Here is a 20133-nt window from a genome sequence, read left to right on the forward strand (position 1 = left end):
GGACTACTTCAAACATTGATGGTAAGCAGTTGGAATGTTAAGTATGAGGTGAAGAAATGGATGAAGCCCATGGTGGACTGTAAAGATAAGCTTACATCTGTATAAAAAGGCTTTATGACTCAAACAGTAGAAATGTAAGTACCTCCTCTAATAATATTTTCAGTGGGGGTTTTATGAAAGCCATTTATTGAACCTAGTCAAGTTAAATTTTTCAGTTAATTTAAAAATCATTTTGTTATTAAATATCTTCCCAGATACTATTTTTGTGTTGACGGGATTGTTTTGTTCCTTTGTTTATAAGGTTTGCTTTCTAGCAATGAAGAAACAGACTTGATAATACGAAAAGAGTGAGTTTTAACTAAACTCAGTTCTAAAAATAAAGCTAAGAAAACAACAGGAAAATTATAGAAATAATGTGTAATGTCTGTTCAACTTTCAGTTGGCAACCAGAGCGCCAGGTACCCTTTAATGAAGTCAGATTACCACCACCCCCTGATATCAAGAAAGAAATTGGCGAAGGAGATGAAGTGGAGGTGAGTTTATCCTAATGAACTGTCCTGATACATAACTGATTGTCCGCTTGAGGCAGTGATGATGACTGTAAGTACATTAGCAAAGTGAAGTTTTAAAATGGAGCATGTCTCTAGTAGTGGATTTACTAGGCTTTCAGTGAAACTGTGACATTTCTTTTTTTTTTTTTTTTTTCACAGAGCTACCAATGGAACTTTCTCAGAAACTAAATTTTAAAATAGCTGAGAATGTTTCAGAATTAAAAAAAAACTTAGGTAATTTTCATTTTTGACCTTAAATGGAGCTGTTGGTAATGTTTTGATGTGAAGCTGTAATAAAGCTCTTCCAATAGCAAGAGTATTAAACCAGATGAAATATCTGGTAGGAAATTGTGTGAATTATACTGTTTTACAGAGAAACAGTGTTAATTAGAAATGACACATTAAACCAGAAAATTAAAAGTTGCATGTTGTGTTCCCAGCTTGTTGTATTATCTTTATTAATTTACTTTCCTTAAAATCTAAGTAATGAGTTTCTTTAGGATACCTTTATGGTTTTGGGTTAGAAATCATAGAAACAATGTAGTATAGGTGCTGGGATTTTCTGTTATTTTATTTGAAATACATGTTATTTGTTGGCTTTGTTAGAGGTTAAATGTAAAGAATTATTTTCTACCTGCTTGCTATTGCAAAACTTACTGTTTAGTCTGCATGCAAATGGTTTTGGCGTATCAGAAGTGTGTAAAGAGTAAATGAAAATCACAGAAGATGAGGAAAATGAAAGCTGCTGAAGTCTTCTGCTCTGTATCTGATCTTGCATTAACTTGGTAGCAGGTGTTAAATAAGAAATGTGTAGTCATATGATAACAGTTTATTTCAGTAGTCCTAGCTGTATCAAGCAAGCCAAGGACACAACAAAAATCTTAATTGTGGAGTTACTTCTATGTGTGAACTTTCAGTGTGAAGACAATGTTTGGATTTAGTGAGGAGCTGCCCCTGAATAAGCATTGAGCCAAGGTTTTGTCTTACTGACAATTCAACAGAAATTTCTAAAGGAAATCTGTTCACAGTACTTGTAGTGCAAAATAATAAAAATTTGTGCAAGAAGCACGTGCCTGGATAGTTTATGTAAAAATTACTTTCATGTGGAATACTGTTCCATTTTAATGAAAATTGGAAAAGTTGGGATGTTCTTTCTTTATTAAATGTTCAGGCAAGTGAATTATGTCTGTATGTGCTTTTGAATGCTTCTTACTACTTTCATTTTCAGGTTTATTCTAGAGCAAATGACCAAGAACCTTGTGGCTGGTGGCTGGCAAAAGTTCGAATGATGAAAGGAGAGGTAAATTATTTTTAAAACCTACTTGTTTCATGCTGTTACGTTAAATAGAGTAAATATGAAAGGTCTTCAGAAAAACTATCAATAAAGTACTACAGATACAAAAACATGACAAAACAGAATTACACACTGAGGTCACTTTGGAATGACCCATTCTGCATTACACAGCTGAGGGTTGTGTTTTTATAGCTGAGCAAGTAATTTCCATTATTAGTACTTTATTGCTTGGAGGGCTGTATGCATACATAAGAACAGGACTTCTAATAAACCTAGTTTCTGAATTGAACTTGGTGCTAAAAATGAAGTAAAGCAGTATGCTTCACCTGTGATTAAAGTCTGTTTAAAGTCCATAAATTAAGCATGCTGTAGCTGTTGATGTGTGTTGCTGTGGGTTCTTCTTTGTGTATGCATTTCTACTGAGTGTAGTGGACACTGGTTGGTTTGCTTTTACATATGTCAAGTCCCTATTTTACATTGACTGTTAGAGTTGCAGCTGCAGAGTAAGTTGTAGATTCAGACACTTGGGTGCGTAGAGCTATGGTGGTGTCTGATACAGTCTCATTAAAGCTTTATTTTGTGAAATGGCAGGAAAAATGTTTTGATGCTTCCACTGTATTAGATTCCTAAAACCAAAGGAAATGGGGCTGAGGAAAAAAAAATATTCAATTTCTGATATTGTTTAAAAACTCTCAACAAGTAGTAACTGCTACTGAGCTCTGTGAGGGCAAGGTGGTGGTGAACGGTTATCAAAGGAAGATTGTGTCTTCATTATTGTGGATGAAGAGCTTTTTAAGAAAACAAGAAAAGGAAACAAACTGATTGAAATGATAGTGTTTGTCATTTGTGGCTAATCTGCTTCTCTCATGTCACAGAAATTTAGAATTTTACTGTCAGTTACTGTGCTATGCTGATTATTTAAAAAAAAAAAGTCGTAAAAGAAAATATTTTGATTCTGAATTTAAATGCAGTTCTATTCAAATCTTAATTTTCTAGTATTTTTGACAGGAATAAAAAAACTTTTTTCATCCTCAGATGGCTGTTGTCTTTATACAGCATTGTCAAATTACTTTGTAGAATTGTCCCCCCCAAAAAGCCCTCACAGTTCAATTTTGGCTTCTTTGTGCAGTCTTTAACATGGTTCCATATTCAAATCTTTTCCTCAAAGTAAATGTGAAATTCAGAAACAAACCATGTATCTAATGATTGTTAGCTTTGTGATTGTTCTGACAACCAGAATTATCTTTAACTATAGGAGTTAATTTTTTAAAGCATACAGTAGTAGTTCTCTTAAATTCAGTTGTCTGTTTACTGTTTATTTTTCATTGCTTAGCTTGTTTTGTGATATGTTTCAAAGCAGCTTTATATGATTAGGATGATACCTAAGCTAAACTTAAAACTAAAAATTGGAAAATAGCCTGTGGGAGGGTATGTCACGATATTAGTGGTTTACTTTTTCCTGATACTTGAGTAAATTTGGTGTGGTAACAAAAGCAGATACCAGTTTTGAGAGAGGAAGAGAAGAAAGTACTGCTCTGTTCCTAAATTGCATACAGGTGGAAGTGAGGATAGGAGAAGGCTGCATCCCTAACACAAAGCCAGGCTTCAGGGGTGCTCTGCACACAAGCTTCTTTATATTTGTGTGTGTTGGGTGGAAGTTTAGGAGTAGACTATTAAATCATCTTAGTTCTCTTGCCTTCCTAAATTTGGGATAATGTGTATCAAATGGTATTTTTATTTTCCTTTTGATCTTACATGATTCACAGGTAGTTTGCACGTTGAATCGGTGGATTTGCCTTTTTTTTTTTTTTTTTTTTACTGTTGCAGAGCAGGTGTTTCTGTGAAGAATGAGTTATGTTTGCTTCTCTATTAGGTATTTTTTAGAATCATAGAATGGTTTAGGGTCAGAAAGGACCTTGAATATTATCGAGTTCCAACCCCCCTGCCATAGGCAGGGACACCTCCCACTAGACCAGGTTGCCCAAGGCCACGTCCAGCCTGGCCTTGAACACCTCCAGGGATGGGGCCTCACAACCTCTCTGGGCAACCTGTTCCAGTGCCTTACCACCCTCAAAGTGAAAAACTTCTTCCTAATGTTCAATCTGAACCTGCCCTCTTTTAGTTTAAAGCCATTCCCCCTCGACCTTTCGCTACATGCCCTAGTAAAAAGTCCTTCCCCAGCTCTCCTGTAGGCCCCCTTTAGGTGCTGGAAGGCCGCAGTAAGATCTCCCTGGAGCCTTCTCTTCTCCAGGCTGAACAGCCCCAGCTCTTTCAGCCTCTCCTCATAGGAGAGGTGCTGAGTAAGAATAATAAAGAGTGGTCATATATTACTGTGTATATCCAGCAGCAAAATCTTTAGTGTAAAATATGCTGTTAGAACAGAAAATTGTTGGTCTGTAGAGTTGGTGCTGACCAGTGGTGCAACCATGCTGAATAAGAGCTACAGTAAACATTTTGAATTTTGGAACTTGAATGGGACTAAAGTAGGTATTTGAAGAGGGATGGGCTTGTGGGGGACTGAAATTATACTGATACAGTGCCCTGAATTCATGGAGGTACCAGATGGGTACTGAAATGTGTCCAGGCTCATTTGTGTAGAATTGTAGCATTGTATCAACTCAGATTTATGTTTTAGTCTATATATTCATATTTTGTGCTTTCTTGTTGATGCTGGTAATGCTTCTGTGTCGTTGTTCCTCCTTACTGAAGTTAACATTTAAAAAAATTCTTCCATAGTTTTATGTCATTGAATATGCTGCTTGTGATGCCACTTACAATGAAATTGTCACTTATGAACGACTCCGACCTGTGAATCAAAATAAAACTGTCAAAAAGAACACATTTTTCAAGTGCACAGTGGACGTTCCTGAAGATCTGAGAGATGCGTGAGTAGCTCTGCACACTTCATAAGGCATTTACTGTGCTTGAGGGGGGAAAAAACTACTTGGCTTCTATTTTAGAGGCCAGTTTACAGGTCCCTGAAGAACTTTAAGGGTGGCTGTGGCTGCAGTAGCTGGTTTGGAAAGTGCTGACTGGGGTCCCTGCTGAGGTTTTGGGGTGGAGACAAAAAGCAAGTTCTGAGATGGGAGCTTCAGGTCTTCCTTTGGACTTTTACAGGTGATACGCTCACAGTGGCCCTTTGGTACTGAGACTTGCCAAAAAAACACGATGGCATAGAGTCCACAGAGAAATAAGCACTGGAACCATGTTAATGAGAATGGGAATGTTACCAGTTTCTGAACAGTCTTTGCCATAAACTTTTGAAACATTCTTGGTTCTGATCATGATATTACATATTCTGTTTTAATGCAGCTTGTTGAAATAACAATCATTTTGTCTCTTTAGGTGTGCTAATGAAAATGCACATAAAGATTTCAAGAAAGCTGTGGGAGCATGTCGAATTTTTTATCATGCTGAAACTGCTCAACTAATAATACTGGTAAGTAATTATTTCTATGTAAATGGTGCATGAATTTTCAGTATGTTATTTATGGGAAGTATATAGCCAGCTGTATATTTGTATGGAAAATGGTTTAACTTGTCAAGCTATGGAAACTGTGAGAGATTTAATACAAGTAGATGTGTTTACGTTTTATCTTTGGGGGCAGGCCTTTTGGAGGGGCTACAAGTACTGCACTGCATATGGCCTAAATTCAGGAGCAGCTTTTAGTCTCATTGTTTTTATGATTTTTGTCATCCACAACTGAGTGCCATTTCACTGATTTGTGCAGATGGCTCAAAGCTAACTCTAGCTTGCTCTGCTCTGGAGCAGTAGATTTCCCCCTGTACCATATCACATTGTGCACTTTGACCTACAGCTGGGTTTCCACGTGAAGAACTGCACCAGTTCAGTGTAGCCATTAGAACAATTCATTCACTCAGATTCTTCTGTGACAGTTTTCTCTTATTATGTCGACTTTTCCCAGCATTAGTTTCTCTTCACAATTCTGTTTACTTAATATTATCTACTTGAACCTCATTCTCCAGAATTGTGTTTTCCTTGCTTATTTCCTTAGCTCTGCCGTTCAGACAGTGAGTGACAAGTATGTATATGGTAGAATGATGTTTAATTTGTTGGTTTGGGGAACATCAAGGGGAAAGAGTTACTGTGTATATCCAGCAGCAAAATCTTTAGTGTAAAATATGCTGTTAGAACAGAAAATTGTTGGTTTGTAGAGGTGGTGCTGAATTTCTCATGCTTTGTTTTAAGGAAGACTAATGTCCACGTAAGTACTGTAAACTTAGATTCTGTTCATGATTTAGTTTAAATAGGTTTCTGATTTATCCTTTAAATGTGTATTTCCTTAAAAAATGAAACTTCATTTTCCTTCTCTTTTGTAGTCTGCCAGTGAAGCAACAGTGAAGAGAGTGAATATACTGAGTGACATGCATTTGCGCAGCATTCGTACCAAACTTATGCTTATGTCAAGAAACGAAGAAGCTACAAAACACTTAGAAGTAAGCCATACTTTGTAATACTTGTTGCTTGAAATTGAGCACATAACTACATTACATTGAGTGCATGTGGATGAGTCTTATTTTGTTTTCCCTTCAGTGCACAAAACAGCTTGCTGCAGCATTTCATGAGGAATTTGTAGTCAGAGAAGATTTAATGGGACTTGCTATAGGAACACATGGCAGTAACATACAGCAAGCCAGAAAGGTTCCAGGAGTTACTGCCATTGAACTTGAGGAGGATACTGGTACTTTCAGAATCTATGGAGAGGTAAGGGGAAAACTTTTTATGAATCTGATGAGCATTTCACTCTGTATCTGCTTTTAGAGTGGTGAGAGCTGTACCCAGAACTAAGAACTGGAAATATCTGAGTAGTCATCTGAGTGTCTGTATGCATATTTACACTATGGCAGCTTGTACTTTGTGTATTTGAAATATAAGATGTCATTGCAGTGGTGACTTCCATAAGACGTGTTCTGTCCTAATCAGACTGTAACTGCACTGTACATCTTGGTCAACCTGAGAAGTATCATTTGCTTCTATTTTACTTGATCAGATTTATTTATTTTTTTCCTTCAGGCTGTATTTGCTGTTCTTGTTGGTTCTCCCCCTCCTCTCTTTGTAGTTGATGTGGGCTTTGCTGCGTGGTGTCTGCTCCTCTGACCTAGCCAAATGTGTTAACGCATATATCTGCTGCTTCTAGCCCTTTTATTTTGGAAATGTAATGCTGGCTTTGGCAAAATAATGCTGGTTTGCTCCATGCTAATTCCATTTGTGTGACTCTAACTGATGTGCTTTAAATCTCACAAGTGCCTTAAAATGTAGCTGGTCTTTGGAACAAAACAATGGTCTGTTCAGGAGGCAGAAGAGTAGTGACAAAGATGCCACTGTCACCAGGGCTCTGGGAGCACATTTCTTGAGGGTTTTTATCCCATTCAGGAATCTGTGGTCTTGAATTATGTTCTATGCATGTCAGGAGTAGTAGCTGGTTGTGATTCGGGGGTCAGATGAAGTTGATACTGCTGAGGGGAGGACGAACTTCTGTACTCCACAGTATCTCTGAAGTTCTGTGTCCATTTTTTGGAGACCTTGAACACTTCCAGGGTGTCAGGGTGGCAACAGATCCTTCTTTGACCTAGTACTAATAGTAAATCACGTCTCGTAGTTCATGAAGAAGAATTAGACAAGTTCAAACACCATAGAATGTCTGGTGTATTCCAGTTTCAATCTCTTTAATGTGAAGGATGTGATGCTGAAACTTGTGGAAAGGTTATGACTGTCACCAGCCTCTTACAGTAGTGCACAGCAATGATTATAAATACCAGATGCCCCCTAAATAAAAATGCCTTTAGACACATCTAGTCTTGTCTTTCCTAGAAGTGATAGCTGCTTCTAAAAAAGCTGGGCAACCTAAATACTCCATGTGACAAGGGTTTCAGCATCTAGGTATATTTGTCTACTCTTTTTGCCTCTTTTTGGGTGAAGCTGGCGAGCAGCCAGGCCCTAATGGCTGAATGCACAGGCAGATGGTTTTAGGCTCTGAGATATGTGGGAGTTGTGATCCGGTGTCCTTGACATTGTAGTCAGGGTTGTAGGGTCTCCCATAGCTAACATTTTGCATACAAATAAAAGTTCAGTTTTGTTCAGGGCCAGAATCTTTGAGGGAAGGAACAGAAAGATAAATTTTAAAGAATATTGGAAATCTATGTGATTAGAAGGAAGCTAAACTGTATGGGATGCTGTTTGTACTTTTTCTTTGTCTGGTCAAGACCACTTTGATTCCAAGACCCTTCTACTTCTCCCTGAACTGCTGCTTGTTACAGAGACCACAATATTGTGAACTTCAGAGCTTGGACAGTGAGTGGCTGTCCCTACTTTTGAAATCTTGTGCTTCCCCAGCAAGGGAGAGCCTTATCAGAAATAGGAAAGCTTCTCTTAGACCTTCATTACTCGTAAAATTGAATTGCATTAAATTCTTTTGCAATTCCTAACACTTGAGCTTCTTCCATCTTCTGCCACTTTTTTTAAGATGTTTAACTGTATGATAGCCGTTCCTTTGGATAGAAGAGTAGCAAGACCTTATCCTTCCTGGCTTTTTACCTTTGGAGACAACAAGAAAACTCGTTTTTCCTTTGGAGCTTTCATGGCTCAGTTCCATGTAAACTAGGAGACTAATATGCCTTTTATTTTATTTCTTGAAAAAAGACTCATATCACAATGGAAAAAGCATTGTTCCCTATCATGGCTTAGGAGGACTTGTCTTTATCTGCATGAGATAAGGCTTTTCAGATGACTCCCCGTGGTATTTTTGGTTTGAGGTTTGTTTTTTGTTGTTTGGGTTTTTTTTTCCATTGGGGAATGTCTAAAAGAGCTGGAGAGACTTTTGAAACCTTGTCCCAGAAACTGATGTGAGACTCCTGAGACAGATCCACCATTTGCAATAGGAGTGCACTCCACCAGTGTGTAGCCACTAGACCTACCTTAGTGGCTGTGTTACAAAACATTTTCCCTAAAATCCACAGCCATACAGTTCTCGTTTGACACTCATTTGAAACTTTCCCGCTGCAAAAGGTATAATGCTGAGTTTAGAATAATAACCTGCATTTCTTTCTATCAAAGAATAGATATATAAAGAATATTCTTCAGGTAACTTGGACGTGTCTTGATTGTATGGGCTACTGTGTGAAGTAACCAAAGCGTGAATGGACGTGTAGACTGTCACTCAAAGTTAGAAAGGTAGTTACTAGTAACTGCAATTCTTTGAGGTTTTTAATCCATTGGCACACTGATTTTGAGAGAGAGAGAGAGAGAAATTATTTTTCTTTTCCTTTTTTGAATTACTGACTGCAAGGAACAGAGAATACATTGTCCAGATCGCCTTTACGTGCTATCTCACGTTGGGGTGTGAATGAGTCATAGAGGTTGTGCTCGCACAAAAGTCCTGAGTGCTTGTGGCAAAGTGTAGATATGCGTATGGGTGCATTGGAGAACCGCGGTTACTCGCAGTTCACAGAATCACAGAATCATCAGAGTTGGAAGGGACCTCTAGAGATCATCTAGTCCAACTCCCCTGCTAAAGCAGGATTGCCCAGAGCACATTACTCAGGACTGCATCCAGGCGGGTCTTGAAAATCTCCAGGGAAGGGGACTCCACAACCTCCCTGGGCAGCCTGTGCCAGTGCTATGTCACCTTCACCGTAAAGAACTGTTTCCGTGTTTTTGAACGGAACTTCCTGTGTTCTAACTTGTGCCCATTGCCCCTCGTCCTGTCACTGGGAACCATTGAAAAGAGCCTGGCTCCATCCTCCTTCAACCCACCCTTTAGATACTTGTATGCCATAATAAGGTCTCCCTTCAGCCTTCTCTTCTCCAGGCTAAAGAGTCCCAGCTCTCTCAGCCTTTCCTCATAAGGGAGATGCTCCAAGCCCTTCATCATCTTAGTTGCTCTTCGCTGGACTCGCTCCAGCAGTTCCCTGTCCCTCTTGAACTGGGGAGCCCAAAACTGGACACAGTATTCCAGTTGTGGCCTCACCAGTGCAGAGTAGAGGGGGAGAATGACCTCCCTCGACCTACTGGCCACACTCTTCCCTATGCAGCCCAGGATTCCATTGGCCTTTTTGGTGACAAGGGCACATTGCTGGGCCATGGATAATTTACTGTCTACCACAACCCCCAGATCCTTCTCCTCCAAGCTATCTCCCAGCAGGTAAGCCCCTAACCTGTACTGGTGCCTAGCATTCTTCCTCCCCAGGTGCAGGACCTTGCACTTGGTTTTGTTGAACCTCATTAGGTTCTTCTCTGCCCAGCTCTCCAGTCTGTCCAGGTCACACTGGATGGCAGCACGGCCCTCTGGGGTGTCAGCCACCCCACCCAGTTTGGTATCATCAGCAAACTTGCTGAGGATACACTCTGTCCCCTCATCCAGGTCATTAATGAATATATTAAACAAAATTGGACCAAGTATTGACCCCTGGGGGACCCCACTGGTTACAGGCCTCCAACTAGACTCTGTGCCGCTGATCACAACCCTCTGAGTTCTGTCCCGCAGCCAACTCTCAATCCACCTCACTGTCACCTCATCTAGCCCATACTTCCTCAGCTTCCTAATGAGGATGTCATGGGAGACAGTGTCAAAAGCCTTACTAAAGTCAAGGTAGGTGACATCCACGACTTTCCCCTCATCCAGCCAACCAGTTATAACATCATAGAAAGCTATCAGATTGGTCAAGCATGATTTACCCTTGGTAAATCCATGTTGACCACTTCCAATAACTTCCTGTTCCTCAACGTGTTTGGAGATGACATCCAGAATGAGTCGCTCCATTACCTTCCCAGGGACAGAGGTTAGACTAACCGGTCTGTAGTTCCCTGGGTCCTCCTTCTTGCCTTTTTTGAAGATTGGAGTGATGTCAGCCTTCCTCCAGTCCTCAGGCACCTCTCCTGTTCTCCATGACTGTTCAAAGACGATGGAGAGTTGTTTATATTTTTATCCTGACACTGCTTCTGTGAAAGCAGCCACTGTTCCTTCATCTTTACTTGGGAAAGAATTGAAAAACATACCTCTGAGGCAGAATATTGTGAACTCTGTAGTTAATTGTGTCCTATTTGTAGAGTCTATTGGAGGTGAAAAATTGCTAATGTGTGTTGAAGTTTGGATCATGTTAGCAGTTGCACTGAGTATGCAGCATAGCCTCTACGCCCTGCAACAACTTCCTCTTCATCTGGTTTCCATGCTTGATTGCTTGTTTCATTCTCTTGAAATCCAGTTAGCCCATGTTTCTTGTGCTCGCATTTGACCTCAGCCAGAAATAGAAGTTTATAAATTTTTTGTTCTTCTAGGAATTCCCTGCTTTGAAAGATGCAAGAGCTGGTGGTACTCTCATTTCACTTATTGCCTAAAAAATGACAGATGGAAGGGCAGAGGCATTCGTGTAAAATGGAAACTGCTCAAAAGCTGTCATTGCTGACTAGATGCTGATATTCCTTCCTTAATTCTACACTTTTGCTGTTGCTAATTTGAAGCATCTTCATAGCCTCAATTAACTGTCAGTTAATTTCTGTCATTTAATAACAAAGCTATAAGAGAACGTTTATAGGAGTCGTCTCCACTGGTTAGTGACACTGACACTGTCCTATCTTGGAAAACATTGTAGATGAACTGTGGTCAGAAACCAACATTCTGGAAGGAGAGTGCCTTGGTTGTAGTATTACTTGCAATGCAGAGGTGATACATGATTGGGACAGGTTCCTTAGTATCATACACCGTTTAGTGATCACTGTAGAGTTCAGGTTGCAGTAGTGTCATTCGCCTGCAGTTAAGGAGAGAGTTTTGCTGAAGGTATGTGTAATTCAGGCTTAGTTTCCAGTCAAGCATAAGATGGGAGAGAAACAGAAGCAAAAGAATTTTTGTAGAGAAAACAGAAGACTTCCCACCTGTAGTCAGTTCTAAACAGGCTTGGTGTGCTGTGTCTGCACGTTCCTGTGCCTTCTTGCAGTGTTGTTACTCCTTTGAATCCCCTGTTTGTCTGACGGCTGCCAGATTCTCCTGTAGAGCACCGTGCTCTGAGCGTAGCCTCCAAACGTAGCCACCCAGCCTTTCTCCAGCAAGTCCCTCTCCTGAAAATACAAGTGGGCTGTGTGGTGGGCAAGCCTTGGGAGGAGTAGCTGCTTCTGTCCTTCTGGCAGCGTTCATTCACTGAGGATTAATGTGTATTTGCAAACAGTACTTGGTATGAAGACTTTGCGTGCAAAACGGGCCTATCTGTTAAGCAAAGGTTCTGTGACTGATTCTGTTGTTTTCTTTCTGTTCTCTTGATTCCTGAACAAGAGAACAGAATTTTCATAGAGGAGAGAACTTCTAATGGCTGTTTTATTTAGACTGCTCTGAAAAATCAGTACACCTTTCTTATGGAAAAAGCTGTAAAGTCACTGCTTACAGTGAGCCTGTAAAGTTCTGTGGAGAGATTGCCCTTCAGCCTTGGAAATGTCTCTATCAGGTGACAGAATCTTTAGATGCTGTCAAGAGACACAGAAGTCTTAAAATTCATTTTCTCCTTCCCCATTTTTCCTCATGTGGCCCTCTGGGAAATGTAAGAGCGTATTGCACATTAAAAATGACGTTAAAAACTGCAAAATAAATTTATATTGTTGACTATATTGATGGTAGCACAGTTTCTTTTGGGAAGCAATGGATGCTTCCAAAGCAGTTTAGAGGAAAACGCAGAGGTTAAACTATAGAGTTCAGGGAACTACAGGCCAGTCAGTCTGACATCGGTGCCTGGGAAGGTCATGGAGCAGATCATCCTCAGTGCCATCACACGATACATGCAAGAGAATAGGGTGATCAGGCCCAGTCAGCACGGGTTTGTGAAAGGCAGGTCATGCCTGTCAAACCTGATCTCCTTCTATGACAAGGTGACCCACTTGGTGGACGAGGGAAAAGCTGTGGATGTTATCTACCTGGATTTTTGCAAGGCTTTTGACACCGTTTCCTATAGCATTCTCCTGGAGAAACTGGCTGCTCATGGCCTGGACAGGTATACTCTTCGCTGGGTAAAAAACTGGCTGGATGGCCGTGTCCAGAGAGTGGTGGTAAATGGAGTTAAATCCAGTTGGTGTCCAGTCACGAGTGGTGTCCCCCAGGGATCGGTGCTGGGGCCCGTTCTCTTTAATATCTTTATCAATGATCTGGATGAGGGGATTGAATGCACCCTCAGTAAGTTCGCAGACAACACTAAACTAGGGGGGCGTGTTGATCTGCTTGAGGGTAGATTGGCTCTGCAGAGGGATCTGGACGGGCTGGACAGATGGGCCGAGGCCAATGGTATGAGGTTCAACAAGGCCAAGTGTCGGGTCCTGCACTTGGGTCACAACAACCCCATGCAGCGCTACAGACTGGGGGCGGAGTGGCTCGAAAGCTGCCTGGCAGAAAAGGACCTGGGGGTGTTGGTGGACAGCCGGCTGAGCATGAGCCAGCAGTGTGCCCACGCAGCCAAGAAGGCCAACACCATCCTGGCCTGCATCAGGAATAGTGTGGTGAGCCGGACTAGGGAAGTAATCATCCCCCTGTACTCGGCACTGGTGAGGCCTCACCTCGAGTACTGTGTTCAGTTTTGGGCCCCTCACTACAAGAAGGACATTGAGGTGTTGGAGCGTGTCCAGAGAAGGGCTACAAAGCTGGTGAAGGGTCTGGAGGACAAACCTTATGAGGAACGACTGAGGGATCTGGGGTTGTTTAGCCTGGAGAAGAGGAGGCTGAGGGTAGACCTTATCACCCTCTACCTGAAAGGAGGTTTTAGAGAGATGGGAGCTGACCTCTTCTCCCTGGCGACAAGTGATAGGACAAGAGGAAACGGGTTCAAGTTATGTCAGGGCAGGTTTAGATTGGATATTAGGAAGCATTTTTTCACTGAAAGGGTTATTAAACATTGGAATAAGCTGCCCAGAGAGGTGGTGGATTCACCATCCCTGGAGGTGTTTAAGAAAAGGGTAGATGAGGTGCTTAGGGACATGGTTTAGGAGTGGTGGTGTTTTTATCAGGGTAGGTTAATGGTTGGACTTGATGATCTTAAAGGTCCCTTCCAACCTCACTGATTCTATGATTCTATAGTTTTATGGCTTGCCCGTAGACTTACGAACTACTCATGCACTGCGATGTCGGGTGAAATAAGATACATCATCCAAAGTTTCTTTTAACATAGTATTCTTGTAAGCTGAAGTTCCTGTGAATGCTGGTAGGACCTCTCACGAATTTATTTCTTTTCAGTACAGAATCTTTGTGATAATTATCGTATTGATTTTTTTTATAAAAGAGTTCTAGATTTGAAAATTGTTTCTTGATTTTGGAGAAAAAGAAAGTAATTAGCTGTTTTTTTCCCAAATAATGTCTACCAGAAACTGCTTCAAGATATTTGTAAGATATTTTATGTCTGGGTTTTTTTTGTAATAAGTTGCAGATAATATTTTGAAATGTCTTGAAATAGCGTGGGAAAAGTTGTTTTATTCATTACTGATGCTTTGCTACTGAATTTTGTTTCTGGGCATTTTACTCAATTATTTTTCTTTAACATTTATTTCAAAACTAGATTAATCTTGTCTCTATTCTTCTCTTTTTGAAAATAGTTTTGATGTTTGGAAGGCTTGCAGCTGTTGCTACAAGGTTTTATTTTTAACATATTACATTCACAAGTAAACTCCTTTTTCTTTAATTCATTTCCAGACTGCTGATGCAGTAAAAAAAGCTAGAAGTTACTTGGAGTTTGTGGAGGATTTTATTCAAGTTCCCAGAAATCTTGTTGGTATGTAATACTGCTAAAACTTGGGGAAGGGGAGCCTAATCCGCATGAAAATTTAGATGCCAGCAAAATACTTGATTTTTCCATTTAAGTAGAATGTGATTTAATCTTTTAAAACTATACGTATTGGGGAATTAATAAGAAATTACATGTATCATTGTTCAATACTTTGTCAGGATTTTAACACTTAAAATGGTTCGATTACAGACTTGTACTATCTAATTTAACAGTAACGTTTGAAGATCAGATTCTAGTAAAATTGACTAATTAGAAGTGCTGAAACTAAATTCCAGAATTTAACGTGGAAGTACTGCAGTTGAGTTGAAAGACTGACACAAGACATCTCGCATGTTATTGCTTTCGCCTGGGTTCAGATTTGGTGGAGGTGGTGGTTGGATGGTGTGGAGCTCTGTATCAGTGAGCAGTGCTTGTCAGTCTCATGATCAATCTAGAAATGGGCCTTTTTCTATGTTTCAGTTTTATGAAGGGGTAGCTTCCCAGAATTTGTAAATGCGTATTGTGGTAGTTTCTGTATCATAAGCTGCCTAAAGGTGGGGCTGATCTCTTGTTCCCTTGCAAGAGAAAAACACGTCTTTCCTTAGTCCAGCCTTCACAGGCTGCTTTTTCCATTTCCCTCATTCTGCTGCTCGTGCTCCGAGTCTGGTGGCTCTGTGTTCCCAGCTCACAGGCAGTGCAGGTATAAGGGAGCGTTACAAGTACAGGTGTTTGACCTGATTCCACAGCAGTTTGGATTATCCAAAGCAGAAATTAAAAGCTGTCCTTTTACCTCTTACGGTTTTGGGCTTAGAGCTTGGATATTATAGGCTGCATCATTTAAATAATTCATGTGCAAGCCCCTAAAAATTAGACTTTCAAGGTTTTACAACTTGAGCAGGTTAAGATGTAGCATTTTGTTATGTTAGTTGTTTTTTTTTTAATGGGGCCTCTGCAAATTATTTATCTGATGCAACTTGATTCTCTCATCTACTGAATGTTAAAGCTTGTTTTAATGTTCAGCAAATTAATTGTTAGTTTGTACATGAACGCTTTTTTTTTTTTTGTAATCTCATTCAGCAAACCTAGTTGAAACAAGGAACTTCTTGAAATATAATGTTTTACAAATTGAGGTTTTGGCAGAGGTTGGATAGCATTCTACTTAATGTGAATGTACCCATATAGGATTCATGGCACTAGTCATAGTAGCGCATTTAATTGGAAGTGCTACTTTTAAACAATTACAATACCAATTTATGACAAAGGCAGGCATCTTGTCCAAATCACATAAGCAGACATTTAGCTACACTTTATGAAGACACCCAAGTTAGAAGTAATGTAGTGATCATTAATACCTTGAAGGTATCGTACTATGCCCAATGCATTTCCTGTACCAAGAGAGAAAAGTGCTGTCTACTGAATTGCCGGTTTAAGCTACTGAAGCTCTTTAGGACTGAGGACTTTTTCCCAAATACTGGCTAACCATTAGCCATAGAAAAATGTTTGACACTATAATGAGTGTGGCTTATTTTAGTAGTAGTAACAGGATCACTGTGCGAAATGAAATTGTAGGTATACAGAATGATTGGCTGTAGCATGTTTTTTTAAGACAAAAAGATACAAAAACCCCCTTGCTGAGCTATTTCAACTGTTGAGGAAGTGAAACAGTTTTGAATACTTTTTACACTTTACTTTGATCATGTTGATATCTGCTGTAAAGAACATTCTTTATGGAGTATTCGGTCACACGCTTTTGGCTGTTACACCCTTTTTTCAGAGGTTCTGCCTTCCTTTACTCATAATGTAACCATAAATGTTTTAACTGCCAGATACCTGTAGCTGTGATGAAGAAATGTTTCTGCATAACTGTAGTTTAAGGAAGAGCTAGTGTTTTTTAGTAAGGGAGCAAAGGAGTCACTTTTGAGATTTAAACATACAAGTTCTGAAGAACCTTTTGGTTTAGATATCACACATGATGTCAAAATAAATATTAAAGATAATATGGGAAGTTTGGGTAATACTCGTTTGTTGTAAAGTTAAAATTGATTTTCAGAAAACAATTACGTAGTTTTTTACTTTTAAGAGGCTCCCAACAAATGTATATTGTATATGCCTGTCAAAATGCCAGGGAAGATTGGATGAGGGTACATGTGGAGTCAGGGGGTCCAAATAATTTTGATATATAAATTTAAAATAGAGATTTGCAAAACTTTTGTGCCGTTTTACTTAGTCTGATTCTGTTTGAAACTTGTGTGTAGTGGTGGTCTTCATCAATACTTGTCATTCTATGCATATGCATAGTTTAATTTTGGAAGTTTTCACCTCTTCTGGCACAGAGTGGGCTTTTCTTTGTGTTTGGTTTTTTTTTTTTTTTGTACCTCTGAAGCAGGAGAAAACTTTGAAATAAAATGAATGGTAAAGGAGAGTCAGGTGGTTGTTACAATTATGTTATACATCATTTAAAATATCAAGAAACCCATTAAAATATTTTGCACATGGGTGCAAAATTAACCATTCTTGCCCTCTGAAGGAAAAGTTATTGGAAAAAATGGAAAAGTGATTCAGGAGATTGTAGACAAGTCTGGAGTCGTCAGGGTGAGAATTGAAGGAGATAATGAAAATAAACTGCCCCGTGAAGATGTAAGTACTTCATTCTTTCTTCCTATGATGAGGTTTTTATTTTCAAAACCAGTCATGTGAAATCTTTTAAGAAAGAATATGTAGGAAAATTGATGCAGAAACTGAGAATTTCAGGGACATGACTCAAATGAGCTAAAGTGCTACCTTACGGCATGGGAGTGGAATCACTGTTTGCTCTCTGCACTACTCTGCAGTTTATACATACATCCTTCACAGCCTCTGCATTTTTTTTCCATGGCCAACCTGTAATGGTGGTGATGTCCATGTTAGAAAAACATGATGTCTGTGGTTTTCTAGGATAGATGCTTGTGGATTATTTAATGAAGCAAATTCTGTAACTTCTCTGATATCAAGAGAGCAATTTGTAATTTTTTTTTCGGACTGGTGTATTGCAGTAAATTTTATATGAAACAATTCAAGAAAGATTTTCTGCTGATGTCTGCTGATGAAGCAAGACTTCTTTTTTTTTAATCTTTCTCCTATATGTACTTTAGCTGCATAACTGATTTGAGATTGATAGGGTTAATAGTGTTCACATTTTTTAAGTATATAATGACATAAGATAAAATCTTCTAAAGGTGCTTCATCTGTACAGTTGGTTTAATTAACCACTGGACACTCTTTGGTAAGCTATGGATGCCTCTGCACACCCACTGTGATAAACATGCACAGCAGTGGCATTGCATGGGGGAATATAAACACTATGTCAAGTTACCTCAACTGCCAGAATAGGTTGTTAGGAGAGCTGGACAGTCTTAAGTCTGTAACATGTAAGCCCCTAGCCTCACCCCAGTCTGAGCGATTTCCAGTGCATCTGTCTAGCCCAAGATCCGGTTACTGTCTTTGCTTGTTTAGCTCGCCTTTATAATTTAAGCAGAGATATTTATTTTTTTTTTGTAATTTAAATGGAAAGCATTGTTGTGATGATAGTGTTCTTCCTGAAAATGAGATTTGACATTTTGTTTCTATAGGGAATGGTACCGTTTGTATTTGTTGGTACTAAAGAAAGCATTGGAAATGTCCAAGTTCTTTTAGAATACCACATCGCATATCTAAAGGTAAGTGAATTTCAGAAGAATCTGTAGAGGTAACTTTGGTTAAGTAACAGAATTTTTGAGCAACAACTTTGGTTGTATTTGCAGTTGACAAACTGTTCCTCTGTATATCAGGTTTTAAGGTTTGGTGCCTTCAACACACCCCTTGCCCATAGGTGTTACGGAGGTCATGGTTACTCAGTACTGTTGGTGTTGAAAGGACTGGACTGTAAAGAACACTGTTTTAAGTGGCATTTGAGGAGTAACACACAGCTTTTCTTGTCTGTGTTAGTGTTCTGTTGTTCTGAGGTTAATGTTCTGTTGGGGTAGGATGGAATTTTTAATAGTATCACACTAATACTATGTAGTATTAGAACAATTACCCATTTAGATTAGCTGGCTTTCTATGGAGTTGTGGTGTTGACTTAACAGAACTAATGAATGAAATTGAATCATGTTATTTTGTCAGTTTGGTCTTCTTAAAATTTGAGTAGAAAAGCTGTGGTTTGACTAGAAAAGCATAGTTAAAAAGGGTAATAGTAGTCCTAAAAACAGTCTTTCAGCATGGTAATTTAAGAGAAAGATCTTGGATTTCTTCTGAAACTCAGAGATTGCAGAACTCGGAGGTGAATTCCGTTATTTGCAGTCACCTTCAAGGTGGTATTAACTCTCCTACAGGAATGCTAATTTTTAAGGGGACTGGATCGATGATGGTATTTTGTGAGGGGAAAGAACATTTCTTTATCAGCAATATTTTTTTTTCCTGTTGTGTAGGAGGTAGAACAACTTAGGCTGGAAAGACTCCAGATTGATGAACAATTGCGTCAGATTGGTATGGGTTTCAGACCTTCTTCCGCTAGAGCTCCTGAAAAAGAAAAGGGTTACACCACTGATGAGAGCACCCTCTCCTCCGTGCAAGGTTCCAGATCCTACAGCGGAAGAGGGAGAGGCCGCAGGGGCCCCAATTACACATCTGGTTACGGTGAGTTTTCTTGAGCATCTGTTGGGAAGTCCTCGGTATACTTTTGAATCCATAACGGTCTCTAGATTTCTTTGTGTTCAGCATAGTTGGGTGAAGGTAGGGTTGAAAATTTAGAATTGCCATTTTATTTTTTTTACATAGCTCAAAATACCTAATTAGATTTACATTCTTGTTGAAATTAAGTTTTAAGTTGAAAAAATGAGCAAACAGAACTCTGGCGAGATCTTGTCTTTCAATGGTAGTAGTTACATCATACAAAGTTGGGAAAGAGAAAGAGCTACAGGTGCTTTTTAGGAGACATAAGTGAAAAAAGATATCTGGAATTAGCATTATCTCCTCTGATTGAGGAGGAGAAAAAATAAGTGCTTGTCTGTGACCATGGCCATCTTATGAATGTATTTTTGAAAACTAAAGCAAAATAATTTAAAATGGAGAGAGAAAAAAATCCTGTTTTTTTTTTTTTTAATTTGGTCAGAACTGGTTTGTTTAAGATGTAGTGAGATTTCTGATATATTTTTAAATTACAGAGGAACTGCTATTCAGTTCCCTAGAGGTGTGCACATTCCGTTTTTCTTCAGCAGCAGCTCCCCAAATGGAGACAGTCTGCAGCTGAATATAGATTAATTTCAAAGAAACATAGGTGCTCCAGTAAACAGGAAAAAAAAAATCTGTTGATTCAGTACAGTAAGTTATTCTTGATCATCTACATGTAGCTCATTTCTATTACAAAATCCGACAAGTTCTTCTTTTGGATTTTCTAGTCTGTCACTGACTGTAGCTTCCAGGATCATGCCATGTTGGTCAGGTTGATTGCGATGTTTTTTACTATTTCCCAATGAATTGTTTGACTAAACTGTAATGAAGGGTTGTTCAGTTTGTTTATATACC

At 39.4% G+C, this 20133-nt stretch overlaps 1 protein-coding gene across 1 annotated transcript in view; it reads left to right on the forward strand.

Annotated features, from left to right (window-relative positions):
• FXR1 (FMR1 autosomal homolog 1) overlaps positions 1-20133 on the forward strand; it is a 40897-nt gene that overhangs the window by 13707 nt on the left and 7057 nt on the right. Inside the window, exons 3-12 of the mRNA XM_082487211.1 lie at positions 440-533; positions 1780-1851; positions 4582-4730; positions 5191-5284; positions 6187-6303; positions 6401-6571; positions 14520-14598; positions 17120-17229; positions 18201-18287; positions 19038-19245. Coding sequence (XP_082343337.1) covers positions 440-533; positions 1780-1851; positions 4582-4730; positions 5191-5284; positions 6187-6303; positions 6401-6571; positions 14520-14598; positions 17120-17229; positions 18201-18287; positions 19038-19245 — 1181 coding nt within the window. The remainder of the gene's footprint in view (positions 1-439; positions 534-1779; positions 1852-4581; positions 4731-5190; positions 5285-6186; positions 6304-6400; positions 6572-14519; positions 14599-17119; positions 17230-18200; positions 18288-19037; positions 19246-20133) is intronic.

This window comes from Vanellus vanellus, assembly GCF_965231255.1.
Source record: "Vanellus vanellus genome assembly, chromosome: 8".
NCBI lineage: Eukaryota > Metazoa > Chordata > Aves > Charadriiformes > Charadriidae > Vanellus > Vanellus vanellus.